General features: G+C 38.2%; 1 protein-coding gene across 14 annotated transcripts in view; it reads left to right on the forward strand.

Annotated features, from left to right (window-relative positions):
* Positions 1–15726, forward strand: part of ELF1 (E74 like ETS transcription factor 1) — an 86142-nt gene extending 70416 nt beyond the window's left edge. For 9 of the 14 annotated variants that reach the window (XM_056493765.1, XM_056493724.1, XM_056493757.1 and 6 more), the window contains exons 6-9: positions 1441–1524; positions 4501–4693; positions 5753–6220; positions 14043–15726. In XM_056493765.1, coding sequence (XP_056349740.1) covers positions 1441–1524; positions 4501–4693; positions 5753–6220; positions 14043–14658 — 1361 coding nt within the window. In that variant the 3' untranslated portion in view covers positions 14659–15726. The remainder of the gene's footprint in view (positions 1–1440; positions 1525–4500; positions 4694–5752; positions 6221–14042) is intronic. The other 5 variants (XM_056493780.1, XM_056493830.1, XM_056493820.1 and 2 more) reach the window with 1 other exon arrangement.
* The last annotated feature ends 1153 nt before the right edge of the window (positions 15727–16879 follow it).

Below are 16879 nucleotides of genomic sequence, written 5' to 3' on the forward strand. Positions count from 1 at the left end.
GAGGACTCCAGGTTTAGTTTACTCACGATAGCCCTCTCAACTAGCTATCCCATGCCTCTCCTCCCCCATGCACTGTCAAAAGAAAAAAAAAAGGGTACAAAGATGGACTTGGCAAGACTGCTAATGTCAAAAAGTGAGTGCTTAAGCCAAAGTTTCTTATTATTTCTCTGTAGATACTGAAAGTTTAAGATGATGGAAATAGCGCAGGCTGGCACTGAACTAGTTTGTTGTTTTTTTTCAGAACAAGTGAAAAGCTCTCTCTCACTCTGCAGCAGAGGTGTTTCCTTACTAAAACAGCCCCTCAAAACAAAACCAAAACTGGAAAATTTGAGTGTATGGGATTGCACAGACCTTTTGGTCTTGCCTCTTTAGAGCATCAACACTTTTGAAATGCAATAAGTAGAGAAAAAAAAATCCTTTAGATTTTTAACTGTAGCAGTATTCTATCTGAACTAGAAATATGTTTCTCTGAGTCTTGTGTATGCTTAGTCTATTTTACCTCTAAAAAGATTATAGGTAATAGTGTAGGTAATGTCAATGTAGTAATGGTTTGCTGCAAAATCTGGTAAGATAAACTTTGATTTCATAAGGAAGTTCTAAAGGCTTTTGATTAATTATGTCACCTGTAAAAGCTGACATTGCAGGGAATGAGAACTAATGAAACAATAGGTTCAAGGTTTTGTATTGAGAAGTATTTCAGCATGACTTAGCTTTTTTGTTCCTTCTGTGTCAGTAGTTGATTTCTCAACATTTTCAAATGAGTGCTCTTCATTTTTGTAATCAGTTTTAAGTAACTTCTTCCTTTCAGTCTTCCTTACCAGAGAGCCACCATGCTTATGAGTTTAAAAAAGGGTATTTTTTCAGAGCCTGTTACTGGTTCTTCTGATCTTCATAAACAAGTGACTTCCCTTTACCTGCAGCCACTGTAAAGATGGTGTAAAAGACAATAGGACTGGAAAAAAAAAAGTTTGTTTCAGATGATAGCATAGTTTGCTGCTGTCAGTGTACACTTGCAATAGATTAAACAAGGAGACAAGCTTTTTTTGTCCCTAACTTCCATTTTGGCAATTGAGTGAACATGATAATGCTCTGTATTTTGTCTAACTTTCCTGTTTAAGACATTACACATAATTAATAGCTTATTTTTCTCATCTTGTCTGTTTCAAGTGCTCTTAAGAGTACCTAAATAGCCACAGAAATTTCCAATGTACATCGACTTCAGGAAAGTGTGTAGTGTAGTCTTTTTTTAGAAGTCAGAGCATAGGAGGTCCAGGCTGCCATAGAAAAAAAGTTCAGCACAGAGCTAAGTTCCTGACTTACTAGAAATTGAATCTTTTTTGAATTGGAGAAGCAAATCTGTTTCCTTTTTAGGCCTTTCTTTTATTTTCCCCCCACCCCCGCCCCTTAAGCTGCAGTTAACTTACTGGTGATTTATTTCAGGGAAGAAACCAAAACCGTCTCGTTCTGAGTCCCCTACTACAACTCCAAACATATCTGTGAAAAAGAAAAACAAAGATGGAAAGGGTAAGTCAAAATAGTTGTCACCAAAATTTTTAGGAGAACATTGTTTTTGAGTGATCTGTAAAAAGAAAAAAATTCACCAGTTCACTTGTGATGTAAATATAGGTCTTATATTCAGGGGTGGTTAACGTCTCAAGGCAAGGAAAAGATGAGCACATGAGTTTTCTTGGTGAAATACTCAGTTCCTTGGGAGAATAATGTGTTTGTCACTTTAGTTGCAAGGGTTCTTGGAAACTCTTCAACATCCCTGCAGAGTTTGCTGTGTTTTCAATGAAGTCTTGGGGAGTGCTTTGCATTATATTAATGCTTCTTAGGCTGTGGTTATTTTGACAGATGATCTTTGAAAATGTGTTCCATCTGTATGTGTCTAGTTCTGCATGAGGCTAACCAAGGCTGCCAGTTGACAGCAGGAAGTACCGAGTCCTGAATTTTGAAAAAAGTTATACCACAGCTTGAACACTCAGGCAGAAAACTTGAGGGTTTGATACTTTCATTCCTTCTGTGTTTAAAAGGTAGAGATAATAATAAATGCCACATAACTGATACAATAAATCATTTGCTCAGCCTGAACTGTTCAGTAGTGTCTGTGAGTTTTGTCAACAAATGGGTTGCTTTGCTGTGAGGTCCAACATTGCACCTATGCCCAGGCTGGTGTTTGAAGGGAAGTGATGTCATTTCCAGCTCCCACTGAGTGCAGCACAGCTCACTGGGGCTGGGAATCAGCCTCTCCTGTGACATATGTGCCTGCTGGTACACCTGGGCACAGATGTACTTGCCAGGACAGCAGCCCAGCCAGTCCTGGACACTGGTGGCAAAAGAATGTCACACTCTTCAGGTCAGAAAAATCTCTATTCTGACAAATGAGTATGTGGGGTGTTTATTTGTTTCTTTTGAAGAGGCATTTTCTGCAATAACAGGCAGAAAAACCTGTTGGCAATCAATAAATATTTTACATGTCAATGCCATCCATTTTAAATATGCATTGTTGCTTTTATTTTTTTTATTAATACCTGATTTTTACATTAAAATGAAAGGAGTATCAGAGGAGCATCCAAGTGATGCTCAAATAAAATTACAGAAAATATGGAAGCAGCTAGCCACAAAATTAAAAGGCGGAAGAGTCTAATAGTTCTGTTAATGATAGCAAGGATACTCCATAATTCACATTTATCCATTGTTATAAAATTGTTAATTCTGAAGGGAATAAAATGGAGCACGTTGCCTGAAACCACTGCTTGTTATGAAAACCATTTGTTTTGCATTTTTAGGAACACAGAATTGAAGTAAAAAACATAGTAATATGACCATCCGTGGCAGGGAAGCAGCTAGAAAATCACAAGAACTGCCTGTCTGTTACCTAGGGGGAGCTTGTATGCTAAAATTACAATGCTATGATACAATGCATAGAAAAAACTGATTTTTCCACATATTTCTTTTTCCGCTGTAACTCAGAGGAGGTTAAATATTCTGCCTGTAAGTAAAGAAAACCTGTTTTTTGCATCCAGCCCTCTCCACAGTGATTTTTAGTGGCTAAGCAGTGACAAATTTTCAGGTTGCTTTGATACAGTTGACATTTTTATTCTAGACTACAACAAAAGCATACTGGATTAGATGGTAAATAGCTGGGAATGCTCTCACTCCTGTCTGCCATTGTGTCTTGCCTGAGCAGTCTGTCTTTGCCTTTGAGGTATCTGAGGGCCAGGAGGCTGGTTTAAGGAAGCTGGGAGACATTTGTTGCAAAGGCAGTGTTTTTTCTTTAGGAATGCTCATTTTTCAAGCTTCCACCTGCCGAAGGAGCTGCTAACATTTTTGTATTGGCAGTGCTGATGACTTTGATGAATATTTGCTAAATACAGTTTATAATATAGCATTATAGGAATTTCAGTTTTTAAGAAATCTCTTATTGAAAAAAAGTTCAGCCTGATGGCCATTAAAGTTGAAAAAAACCTGCTGGGCTAAATTGAAGCTATGAAAAGAGATCCTGTCACCTTCTGGTGTGCTGGGCATAATTTTTTGTGAAACTTCAACACATGCTATCCTTGCTGTTTTTGCACAGCTACTTGTGGGAGGTGATACGAGAAGTTTTTTTTCTTGCTTTCTCAGACTAACATAAGCTAAGAAGCTTATGTGCAGCTTCAGATTCCCAAAAGAACATCAAACACCAAAAGCCTTAAAAAAAAGCAGGAAAAAGGTTCTCATTAGTCATATGAGTTTAGACTCCTTAAATGTGGTTTTGAAAAAAAAATGCAAATTTTGTGCTAGTTTTAAGTATTCACAATCTGTGATTTTAATACTCTTTCTTTATATGTGGTAAACACTGAACAGATGTGACGGATTTCCATATAGAAGTGTTTGTCCCCGCTTGTTTGTAAAATGAAATTTGAATGTTGTCTACCAGCAAGCACAAGCACTCACTGGATTAAAAAAAATTATCTTTTTCTGTACTTTGCTGTTGAAGGTTTGCCTACCTCAGCACATATCACTGATTGCCCCATATAAATCTCATTGCTAAAGGCAAGGATTTTGTTTAGCCTTTTAAAGGATTATAACACTCACCTTGATTCAACAAAGCATTTAAGCAACAGCTTAATTTCCAGCATTTTTAGGGGATAAAACTGTTCCTTTTCATGGTAAAGCAAAAGTGACTGCTTCTGTAACTGGATTAGGCAGGAGGAAAATGGGCACGTGGGTGACAAATGCTGTCTAATGTTGGTGGTCCAAACAGTGTGGCTGTAGGTTACAGAGTGGCTGGGGTATTTGGACACCTAGATTATGATAACTCACAAGATTATAATACCTTCTCTTCCCATGCCTTTCCATCACTAGTTTCTAGTCTTGATGATATAATGTATTTTGTAAAGATACCAACTTCTTAATTTTAAGATTATATATATTATTATATATATAAAATATGGCAAAGTAACTTATTTTTTCTTTTGTTTGTTTGTTTGTTTCATTTCCAAAATTCTTTTATTCTAGGAAATACAATTTATCTCTGGGAGTTCTTACTAGCACTGCTCCAGGACAAAGCTACATGTCCTAAATATATCAAATGGACTCAAAGAGAGAAGGGCATTTTCAAACTGGTAGATTCCAAAGCTGTGTCCAGGTTGTGGGGAAAACACAAAAACAAACCTGACATGAATTATGAAACAATGGGTAGAGCTCTCAGGTATGTGCATTTTTAATAGTAGACTGTTTTTGTTGCCTTAGTGTTGGTGTGCATTAAATGCCTCATCTAATTTGAATAACGGAAAAATCTAGTTTTCTATTAGTTTGGGAAATGAAAATGTTATTTCAGCAAAATAAATTAGCTAACTAAAAGTGACCCTTACTAACCTCAATTCCAAATCAGTCACCTTTAGTTTCAGAATAGATATTTTTCAGTACTGCTGCTGCATCTTCACAGTCAGACACAGACTAAGTAAGAGACTGAAGATTTCAAGTGGGGTAAACCTTTTACATAAAATTTGAATCTCTTTAAAAAAAAATCGCCAACATTTATGTGTATTCATTAAATTATTTCTATTTGTTGCACATGATTCCATCTCCAAGGGAAAATCAGTTTTAGAATTTAGCTCTAGTTTCATTTCTCTGAACTTGTGTGTACAGACAATTCTAAAACATAGAAGTGTGTACCACTGCCTGTCAGGCTGAAAGTTTTCTCATACATAAAAAACTGTGCAAAGTAAGTAGACAACCATGGAGCTTCAGCCTTATCAGCTGATTGATAATTGTCCAACTGAGCTGTATGCATTTCTTTTCATTTCCTGTCACCTTGGTGTGAGTGATTTCAAGTTGTTCTACTAATTTTTAATATTTGAAATAGTGCCCTCCTGTCCTGTTCCCTTCACTTTGTTGTAGCTAAAATATCTCTCTGTGCTCACTGGTGAATAAACATGAATTCAGATAACTGACAGAACTGTAGGAGGCAAAAGGAGAACTGGAAGTTTCATGCAACTTTTTACAAAATGTGAGTTGATAGCAGATCTGCCAAGTCATGGAGTTCTTCTTTTTCTCAGAGTTATCTGAGTTTGAAGTTAAAAGGTGGCATGAAATATCAGTAAAGAAAGTTGTTTGAGGAAAAAGTATACTATTAAATTGGCCACTTTTTATAATGAGGAAACTAGACACAGAAGTTTTTTAACCTGCTGCTGCTGGAGTTTTTTTTCTGGGAGTTTTGTTTTTGGCAAAAAACCTATGTAACTTGATGTGTGTGCACTTTAAACAGATACTATTACCAAAGAGGAATCCTTGCTAAAGTAGAAGGTCAGCGCCTAGTATATCAATTTAAAGACATGCCAAAAGACCTCATCTATATTGATGATGAAGATGCAAGCCCTAGCACTGAATCATCAGATTCAACTCTGCTCTCACCTGCTGTGGCCAACAGAAACCAATCAGGCAGAACTAGAGCGTCTGCAAACGCAGGAACAAAGGGAGGATCAACCTCAGTGGCAAAAACAGGAAACTCAAAGCCTGCTAAGCTGAAGGAGCAAGTAGAAGTTGTACAGCAGCAGACACCTGGCTTGACTTCAGAAGTTTTGAGGACAATGCAATCTCCACAGCCAGTACATCCCACTCAGCTTTTTCGGACAGTTCATGTAATGCAGCCATTGCAGCCCCTCACAGAAGGACAAGCAGCTGTAACCAGTAATGTTCCAGATGAATCATTAAATTCCTCAGTTCAGAATATAAGGTAAGAAAATGTACAGAAAATAAATATTTGAATAATTATAAATTCACTGGATGATGCCTAGATAGACTTGATTCTTTGTTTTGCTTCCAAGAAATGTTAGTCTTCCAGTTTGGTTGAAGTGAAATGTCTTTGTGGCTCATTCTAGGAATTTAGAGTTACTACAGCATAATATGACAGGTACACACATAACTGTACTGCCTATGGCAGAGGGAGGCTCATCTTTTCCATGGTGTTAGGCCCAATGCATATCATTTAAAAAGGAAAGATATACAACTTCTCTTTAAAATTGACATTGTCAGTTCTGTCCCACAGCAGAAGCTGTGTTTTCATATCTGCTTTTACACTGGTGTTGTTGCTTTTGAATTATAAATGGTGGGTCTGCATGATACCTTCAAAATTATTTTCCTTCTTGCTCTTAATTTTCCTTCGTAAGAATTTTTGTCATATTTTGTATTGTCCCCAGTTACAAGGGAAAGCTCCATATTACCTGCTGTAGCATTTTACTGCTGTTACAAGTTCTTCTGATTGTAGGAAGCAATTAAGAGAATAATCCTTTGGGAGCTGTGCATCTGCAGACATTTGGGAGAAAGTTATGCTTCTATGCTTAATTTGTGAGTCAGCTGGCTAACACTACACAGCACTTAAGCATCATGGCTCTTTTGTACCCACCCCTTAGTAGCAGGATTTACTTGTAAAAATGGACAAGGGCAATATAGTAAAAGGAAAGCAGTACAGACATAATTGAGTCTATAGTGAACCATATAAGTCAGCAGAACAATAATACTAAATATGAATAGGGGAAAGTTCAGCAATTTGCAGAGTTAAATAGCTCTAGGCTAGACCTACTCTAGATTATGGATTACAAACAATATCAGTGGTATAGATAGTAAAAAGAATGGTAACCACAAACAGAAGTAGCTGTAAGACTTAAGGCAGGCAAGAAGTCCAGCCCAACAGTTGGAAAACTATTCAGTGACATTACAACATCCAATTATTGCATTTTATAGTATTTCCCAGTCAGACCTTGGGTAATAACCTAAGGGAAAAAATAGTAGAGATGATACATGTGTTAAGTTCAAATGAAACAAATGAAACAGAAGCCTTAAATCCTTAGAGTTCTGTATTATGTTGGTTTACATCCATTGTTTTTAACTAGAACTTATTCCATGAAGTCTCTAACTATACTTAGCCATGATGACAAAGTGAAGGAGTTAAAAAAGAAGCATCAAACCTTTTCAGAATGGTACAGAAGTACTGCTGATTAAGAAAGTTTATACTACAGGGTCTGAGCAGTTAGAGTGAAAATAAAAACTACAATCCAGACTTTTTTTTGTAAGTTTTAAACCAGGTTGGGACAAGCTGCAAAATAGGTGCTGATGAGTCCTGTGCAATAGACACAGGCTCTTAAAATACTGTTTATAACATATATATTTCTGCTCAGCTTCAAAGGTCAAGCTTCAGCTAGTTAGTTGAGGTAGAATGACACATTGAACATTTTTCAGAGCATATGTTTTACATCTTGTTTTATAATAAGGCTGAAACCAAAGTTTGTTCAGACAGCTGTAAATCTTAGGCCAATGAATGTGTTTGTGGACACATTCTGAATTGCTGCAGCAGGGCTTCCATAAGGCTTGAAATGAATGGTCTGCATGATTTGAAAATGTACAGCAGGTATGACTGTCATTGTAGACTAAGAATTGACAAACCGTCTGATGCATGCACACACTCTGTGGCATTGTGGTTGAAGTCACTTTTTAGTGTGGGAAACATGAGGACAAATAGCAGCTTTGGTTGCCAGTTGCTGTTCAGTGGCTGGGGCATGTAAATAGCCAAGGTCATTTGGACAAAACAGCAACCATGGTAATGATCCTCAAAAGGTTTTCTGATGCATACTGGTAAATGGTTGGGCTATGCCTTGAAGCATGAACATCTTGAACCCATATAATTTGCCTTATGCAATTTAGTTTCTAAAGTTTTACTCATGTAAATGTTCACCCTTCTTCTTCATGGAAATAAATGTTTTTCCCTCTGCAGCAATTTGCTTCTGTTCTGTTGTGAGACGAAAAAAATAATAGAGAAAATATTGAGTATCTTTGAGGTCAAAACAATTGGTTTCTTAACACTTAACCATAGCCTTGAGAGAAGGTTTGAACGTGCTTCTTCTCTGTGAAGAGACTTGGTAAAAGAGTCATGTTTGAAGATTGTTTTGAAGTGCTTGTGTCATCATCCCTGACCTGCACTAGGCAGCACTGCCTGATACAGACCACTCCCAAAATATCACTGGGAGAGTGTTGCAGCCCAAGGCCCAAGTTCCCCAAGGCCTCTTGGCATTTCTCAAAGGAATGGGCATGTTGATGTAAATCTCTGGTTGAATCTTCATGTGACTTTATTTATAGCTGCTTCTATCTTACTCTGAAGTGGAAAGGTCTTGGCTTTTGGATGGCTTTTGATGTGCTTTTTGGACAAGTTTTGGTGCTGCTCTACGAAAGGGAGACAAGGAGAATAGTTACTTATAAGGATAAAAGTCTCTTCTTCAGCCCCAGTGCTTAAACAGAAAGGCTGTGATGTGCTAACTGAGGCTTGGGAAACAGGGCAGGAGCAGGGTCAGGTCAAGCAAACTGGGTTTTGCTGACTGAGGAAAACATCTAGTATCCCCACTGGGAATATTTGGAATTGTAAACACACTGCTGGTCTGCAGGTCTAACTGTTCTGGCTCGGTATCTGCAGGCACAGTTATTGCAATCTCCAGTCGTGCAACTGGGAACTAAGTTTGGCACCACATCTTTCCAGTGAGAAGACAAAACCAAAAATGCCTCTGTGGATGAGCGTTTTATTGCTTACTTTTTCCAATATGCCAGCTTTTATGAGGAAAAAAAAGTTTCTTTGAATTTTATGCTTGTAAAATTATTCTGTTTAAACCAGAATAACTTCCACAGGTTAATCAGAATACCTGGGTTATTGGAGTAATTGTATTTGGCCTTGGAATTAGGAGGCACCAGCCTGGGATTTAGCTCTGTGTACATTGGCTCACTCAGAGCATTAAAGGGCATCCTTTCTGTTGCTGCAGAAAGTGCACCTCTCCTCTTGGGCTAGTGACTTACCTTGCCTAGGGTATCCTGCAGGGCTGAAAGGTGCCCATATTTGGACAAGTAAATTTCTCCCTTAAATGATGAGGACTGCAGATAAGAGAGATGCACTTTCATTTACCTTTAATCTAGAGCAGTAGTGATATAAGATGGAGTGAAGAGAGATTCTTATGTTGCTTACAGTTCAGAGAATATCATATAGGAACTAATTTTTAGTTATATGTCTGTCTGTTACTGGTTGTACGGGTCATGGCTGTGAACCTTCTAGCTGGCAGCTCTATATACCAAGAAACTTGCAATTAGCTGACTTCTGACAGACCCTGTGCAAAGTTTTGGCACACTTCAGGTTTTAATCTATCTCTATCAAAATTCATCTTTCCTTTCTGTGCTTGCAAGTTGTCATTGTGATAGTTTGGACAAAGCATGTTAGAAGACCAGAATCCTGACTCAGTTCTGTAGCTGGGGGAATACAGGCTACAGAGGACCAGTGGCATGTGCTCTCTGTGTTCACGTTGAATGGAAGAACCTTGACATGATGAATCATCCATAGTTCTCATCTTTATCTTTTTGCAACCTTCAAAGTAGAAAGTTACTTCTGAAGGTGACAGAAACATGGATTGCAGTGGCAGGATCCTGATTCAAGAGGAAGAGTAAGTAGCTGAACGTGAATCGTGTGTTCTCAGGGCATGAGCATTCTGTGTAAGAGCAGTGACAAAGCCAAGAATTCCTGAGGGAGGTGCTGGTCAGAAATAGGCTGATGTGGTCTCAGTGAGCTTCTACAAGAAACCCTGATTTAGCTTACAACAGAGTGTGTTTCTCAGAACACATTTCCAATATGGACAACTTCTATCACAGCAAAGACTTTGGTTATAACCAAACATTTTGATTTTCCTATAGCTGAAGAAGACCTTTTCTTAAGCCCAGTTCTGATTTAATTTCTGTGATATGCAAGAAGGCGTCTGCTTATTGACAGAAAGGACTACAGTGTAATCTAATCAGATTAGTTGTTGTTTCTGCACAATAAGAAGATATCCACAGAAGCTCTCTTTCTTCAGCACTGCTGAAAGAGATGGAGGCTCTGCAGGTCTGTTAGTAGCAAAGTTCCTGAGTTTTAATTAACTGCACTGACTGTGCAGTTTTGAAAAATTCTGGAAAGACTGTTAGACTTTGTGGTTCAGTAAAAAGGACACCTTGAGAGTTGAGGCCTCTGCTTCTGTCCTCTCTTACCTCTCTCTGTGTATTTCTTAATATTGCTTTATTTCATGTTATTACTGTGCTGTGAAATACTTGGTTTACCTTGCTTGCAGCTTCAATATTTTTGGTGTCTTCTCCATATAATAAATTTCACATAAATTACCATAAATAAACTTGTTTTTCTTGCCTGTCACTATTTATGTTTTGATGAACTAATAAGATACTTCACAATTCTAGGCCATTAACAGTAAAAAATGAAATAGATGAAATGAAATAGATGATCATTTTCTGCCAAGCTAAAATGACTTCAGGATTTTTGTCATTCCTTTCTCAGTTGTAATCAGATTGAGCAACAGTGATGGAAAGGAAATGCTGCCATAAAACAATGCTCTTGTTATTTTTGAAACCTCAGCAGCATCATTTAAAATAATCACCCAAAAGATTTGTACCTTAGAGAAGAAAGGCTGTTAGTAAAATGCCAGTGAAATTCAGAATAGCAAAATAGCAAAATATAGACTTAAAACCACCTTAAATAGTGTAGCCCAGTGTTAATAAATCACCTTAATTATTGTGTACTTTTTTTTTGTAAAACAGACAAAATGATTAACCAAGCTATATCTTTTCCAATTATAGTTAGTAATCAGGTTTAGCAAATAAATGTCTTGTTTGGCCACCATGAGCATAAAGAAATATTTATGGTGTACTTATACAGATACCTACTGCATGCTTCCCTTGCAACAATTTCACACTGTGTGTGTATGTATATCTGTGTGTATCATATATTTGTATCTTGGCTGATGGAGAAGACAACATATCTGGAATAAACCTCAGGCATGGAATTGCCTTTCAAGAGAAATAAAATGGCTTAAGATCAATATGCAGATACTAATTAGAGTGTGCTGAGACAAATGGTCTGGTTTCTTGTCTCAGAGCTGTTGCTCCTAGTGCTTTGCAGATACCTTCATTGATTGGATGCAGTTCACACATTTTGAGTTTATCCTTCAAAGCCACTTGGTAGATAGTAGCTTTTATTTTTACAAACAACTGCAGAACAAGGAAGTAGCTTCAAGGTAATACCTGGAGGGTGTACTAGCACAGGCTAGCAGCTTCAGCCCCTACTTTCAAAATTGCAGCTACTGAGTTGTTCTTAATCCTTCAAACTCAGGGAAGTTTCTTCATGGATTAAAGAACTGGCTTGGTATCTATTCTGATACTTTTGATGCTTTTCTAATGGACAGTGTTAGTTATCTCTCCTTCATAGCTGTTCCACTTGCATTGCTGGTCTCTGTAGACTTTCCTGGGTTGAGCTGTACCTATATGACGTTTTGATTTTATTACAAGTTTATTTAACTGTAGGTAGTTTTATTTTATTTTTTTAAATTTTTTTAAAGAACCTAGTGGATGTCCTCATCCTGTTGCTACTTCTGACAGACAATAGTGACTTTTCTGTCAAAATTCCAGGGGAATTGCTGAGGGAAAAAAATAATTAGCACTGATAACCCTTAGGAGACTTGGTGTGAGCCTTGGTACTGTCATTCTGAGCCCTCCACTTTAGGCTTGGTTGTTGGTATTTGCTGTGCCAGCACCAAGTTCTCCAGATGTTTGAAAGGAAGAAGCAATCACTCTAGTTGGTTCTTCACCTTCAACTAGCCCCATTTCCATGAACTTCTTCCTTGGGATTTCTTCCATTGTGTGAAAAAGGAGCTCAAGATTGACTCTGATGTCAGTCACATCAAATTTTGTGCCACGGTTATGATGGCCACGGTGATGAGACCTGCATGGGAGCCTCCTTGGCAAGGATTTGGATTTGGTTTGCTGTAGCAGCTTTGCTGGGAATTGCAACTGTCTTTCTTGGGAGGAAAAGAAAGCTACAGATGGAAATTTTGTTTCTTTATATGAGTACTGGATAAAAGATTGCCTGCAGCAGGCACTGGCAGTTGGAGGATCCTCAGGGAAGCACCTATGTACTCTAAGCCTGGCACCAGCAGGGTTACTGGGCCTGCTCTTGCTGGAGCAGTCTTTGGAGGTCAGCTAGAGGCCTTTTCCAGCGGACTGTGCTGAGTTGGATATGAGGAATCCTCTTCATAAATTCCTGCACTTGTCTCTGCTGCTGCACTAAGAAAGGGGGAATGCAGCTCCCTGTGTGGTTGGACTATGGCCAGCAGCAGCATCTGCATCCACATTGTCCCATAGCTTCAGCACCACCTAAGTCCTGCTTTGCTAAGCTTTTTGTTGCAACTGTGGTATCCAGAGTGTGGTTTTAAATTGAAGTTTTGAATATGCTGAATTGGGTTGGACTGGTCAGTGGTAAAATGCTGACATGTAGACTTTCACAGAGCTGTGAAAAATAAATTCTATATGAGTAGAAGGACTGTAGAATGGAGGACATTCCACGGTTGATGTATGGCAGACAAACCTTACAGTGTATCTGAGGTCCAGTCTTCACAAAGAAGAGCAGGCAATATTGTGCATGGATGTGAAAGCACAAATGTTGACAGTAAATTACTTTCCATCTAAAGTGATTTTGACAGGGGTAGAAACAAGCTAGGGGGTGGAGATAGCTAATTTTTTATTTTTAAGAAAACACAAAAGAGGGAGGAGAAGCAGGAAGATTGGAGAGAACTCTGCAGGACAAACAGAAGGAAAGAAAGAGTGCCAGAGACAGCATGGCACAGTGGGATGGAACAAGCTGTGGCAGGATCTCTAGGCAGTTATCCATCCCTTCCTTTCTCTCCTTCCCATGGTAACCATTTATGTTTTCCAGGGGTTTGGTTTTGTTTTATTTTGTTTTAATTTGTGTGTCTGGAGTGTGTTTCCATGTTGAAGTCACTGCTGTGCACTGCAGTAGCTATGTACTCCAGCAATACAGCTCTTAATTCTCTAATGTTGTCCCCACAGCTCTACATCTCTAGACAGTAATTGCAACTGATGGAATCACTGCTAACTTAAAATGATGTTCTGGAAGCAGGTTCTGATCAGTTGTTTTACCAGAAGGTGTGTGTGAGCCTGGCAGACAAGAGAGCTCTGTTTCCTGGGAGTGTGGCAAGGTTATGCCTGGACTCTGCTACCATGTGGATACTTTTGAATATAGTTAAATGTATATGGGGATGTCAGGACAATCAAGGCCTGACTTGCAAATTATTAAGGCTTGTGATTTATTAATTACTTTGCTTAATTTTTGAAACTGATGGCAGCTATCTAGTGGGTTGTGCTTTTGATGTTGATGTTTTGATGCTTGAGATGGAGGTCTTGGATGTGATTCCCAGGTTTCCTGATGAACACTGAATGTCTCAAAGGCAGGCTGTTAGCTTGCCAATGGCAATATTGTTCATGCAGGGTACCTTTACTTTGGGAACCATCTTGCTGAGTTCAGGGGTCAGGTCCAGTTCTTGTTTTGTTAGAGAGATTCTGCTACCTCTTGGAAATGTTGGGTAAATTAAATGTTTATGAGGCCAAATGTTTTTTTCTGTAGTAAATCTATAATTATTTTTTCAAAATTCAGCATGGAAGTGTTCTGACCCAATAATCTTCTCTAATCTTAGCAGGACTTTACAGACTCCAGCCCAGGTTCCAGTGGTTGTTTCTCCTGGAAATCAACAGCTGCATACTGTAACACTCCAGACAGTGCCTCTTACTACAGTGATAGCCAGCACAGATCCAGCCTCAGTAACAGCAGCACAGAAATTCATTTTACAAGCCATTCCTACTTCCCAGCCCATGACGGTTCTTAAAGAAAACATCATGCTACAGTCTCAGAAGCCAGTCTCACCTCCTTCCTCGATTGTGCTGAGCCCAGCACAAGTCCAGCAGGTGCTCACCAGCAGCGTGCAGACAATTTGCAATGGAACAGCCAACGTGGCCTCATCTCCATCTTTCAGTGCCACCCCCCCCGTGGTGACGTTCTCGCCCAGCAGCTCACAGGTGGTGTCTCAGCCATCGGGCACGGTGATCACTTCGGTCATTAAAGCACCAGACACGAAGCAGGTTGGCCTAGAAGAAGAGGAAAAGGAGGAGAGTGTTAAAGTAGAAGATGCTGAGCAGTCAGAGCAGAGATTCCAGCAGCAACCATTTGTGATGGTAGTGTCCAGTTCAAATAACTTCCCATCTACTGTGCAAGTGAAGCAAGAAAATGAGCCATTGGAGCCCAATTTGTATTGATAATTAAATAATTTTAAAAAAAGACCCTGTGGATGATTATTTTCATAAATGTGATGGGACCTTTTCAGTTATGTATATATTATTTGATTCTGAAGCATGATGTTGCAAAGCTACTCAATTTCTGCAGTTAATTCTTAGAACTCATGCTTTAGGATGGATTTTGATTTTCTGTTAATTGCTAAATGTCATATAAATAAAATTATATATTACTCATTTTTCAAAGTACAGGCATGAAGGAACATGCTTTTTATGCTATGAAAACTTTCTCTTGAGGTTGGCCAAAGTTTCAAACTTCTCTCTTATTTTGTTGTCAGTCTGTTGCCCAGTTACATTGCAGTAATGTTATTGTAACCTTTTCTGTTTAATCTGTATGTGTATCACCTTTGGAAGCAGCACTTAATTTTAGTACAGCAGTTTCATTCCATGTGTTTGAATTTTTATGATCGAGTATCTGTTTCATATCAGTGAATGACATCAGTTTTAGACTTTGATAACCAGGTATCCTTCTTGCATTTTTTGCAGCACAAGCTCTTGTGTGTGCAAAATTGAATATACACTCCTATTGAGAGTACTCGAAACATATATTCCAGTAATGGACAATGCCATGTCTATATTTTATATGAAAACATCAGATATATTTAATTACAGGAGCTAACGGCATCACTACAGGTGCAAATTTTTCATGCCATTTTGCGTCTATGAAGCTTAACAATCTCGCTTTCTACTTCAGATTATTTTGTAAGGGGGGAGGGAAATTAAATATATACAATTTATGCAGGTTTTTGGAGATTAATACTGCTAAGAGTTCTTGTTTTTGATTGTAAATACTGTATATTCAATGTTGCAGGGAAGTTTTTTCAGCTAATTTTTTTCCATACAAATTTTTGATAGATGCAAATAAGATCAATAAGATTGTTATGTTTAGAGGTCTAATGTTATATGTATTCATATTACTGAGTGACTTTGTATTTAAAGACAAATTTTTAAATGATGGAGCCCATTGAACCTTGGGTCCCTCTTTTGTATTTTTAATTGGTTTATTATGAAAATAAATCAAATGGAAAAACATTTTGTATTTACTCTGAAATGTTGTTTTTTTTTATTATTATAGTATTTTTACAATCATCATAAATAACTAAAATACAGTGAGGACAGGACAATGTGATTAGTCAGTGTGGGTCTGGGGTGGAACATGAGCAATTCACAAATCACTTCTGAACTGACTTGAACGCAGTCGGTGTGCTGTTGGTATCCTTTGAAACAGCAGTAATGTATATTTTTATAGCTGCACTGAAGGTTGAGCTAATTCTAGGAACTAGACTTCTCCTTTTCCATCACTTCCCAGTACGTTACAGACAAACAGCACAAAATTTTGAGTGTAATTTGCAAAGGTTGTTGTAGCTCATATGATACAACTGACAGCCCGAACTATTGGGGCTTCAAAAACTTCTATGTTGCAGTGTTTAAGCAGAGGGTAAGTTAATAAAAAATATGATGCCTATTATTATGATTCTGTCAGTATAAAATGAAAGGGAATATGACTTTCTATGACTGAATTAATGTTGGAGTTTTATTGATTGGTTGGTAAGGTTAAATATAACTTTTAGCACTAGTACTAAAAAAAATCCTATTAGAAAAACTAATAGGATCAGAAATTGTGGCAGAGGGAGTATGGTCTTGCTGCTTGACAGAAGAAACTCTACAAACTATTGAACAAGCAGTTCTCTGCCACAGCTACAGTGTTAGTTCAATGTTTGTTTGTTCCCTCTGACTCTGCAGTCAGGCTTCCACCTGCAAACCCAGCCTCACCCCATTTACAGGAAGGCTGGTCATACCCACACCGGTAGTTGTTGATCTGGCAGCGCTCCCTGCAGCTGGGGAGTGCTGGCAATATTTTTAGGAATGTGGATAAGCTTTGTGGAAGTGTATCTGGTAACAGTCCTCATCCCGAGTGCTATGTTAGATTGATGGAAGCACTAGAGAGGGAGGCTAGTTTTTTTAATCAAGCTATTAAATAGGGATGTTTTCCTGTACTACAAGTATTTCATAATTTTAGAAAAACTGAAACGATAATGCTTGACTGACATTAGTGGTTTTTGATACAGGGAAGTTGCATTGGTGTTTACTGGGAATGTGGGAGGGAAAAAAAATTGCACCATAAGCTTCATCAACAAAACTTCATGCCATAGATGCAGCTATTACACAAGGAAAATTATTTGTC

The sequence above is a fragment of the Oenanthe melanoleuca genome, chromosome 1 (assembly GCF_029582105.1).
Source record: "Oenanthe melanoleuca isolate GR-GAL-2019-014 chromosome 1, OMel1.0, whole genome shotgun sequence".
NCBI classification, from domain to species: Eukaryota; Metazoa; Chordata; class Aves; order Passeriformes; family Muscicapidae; genus Oenanthe; species Oenanthe melanoleuca.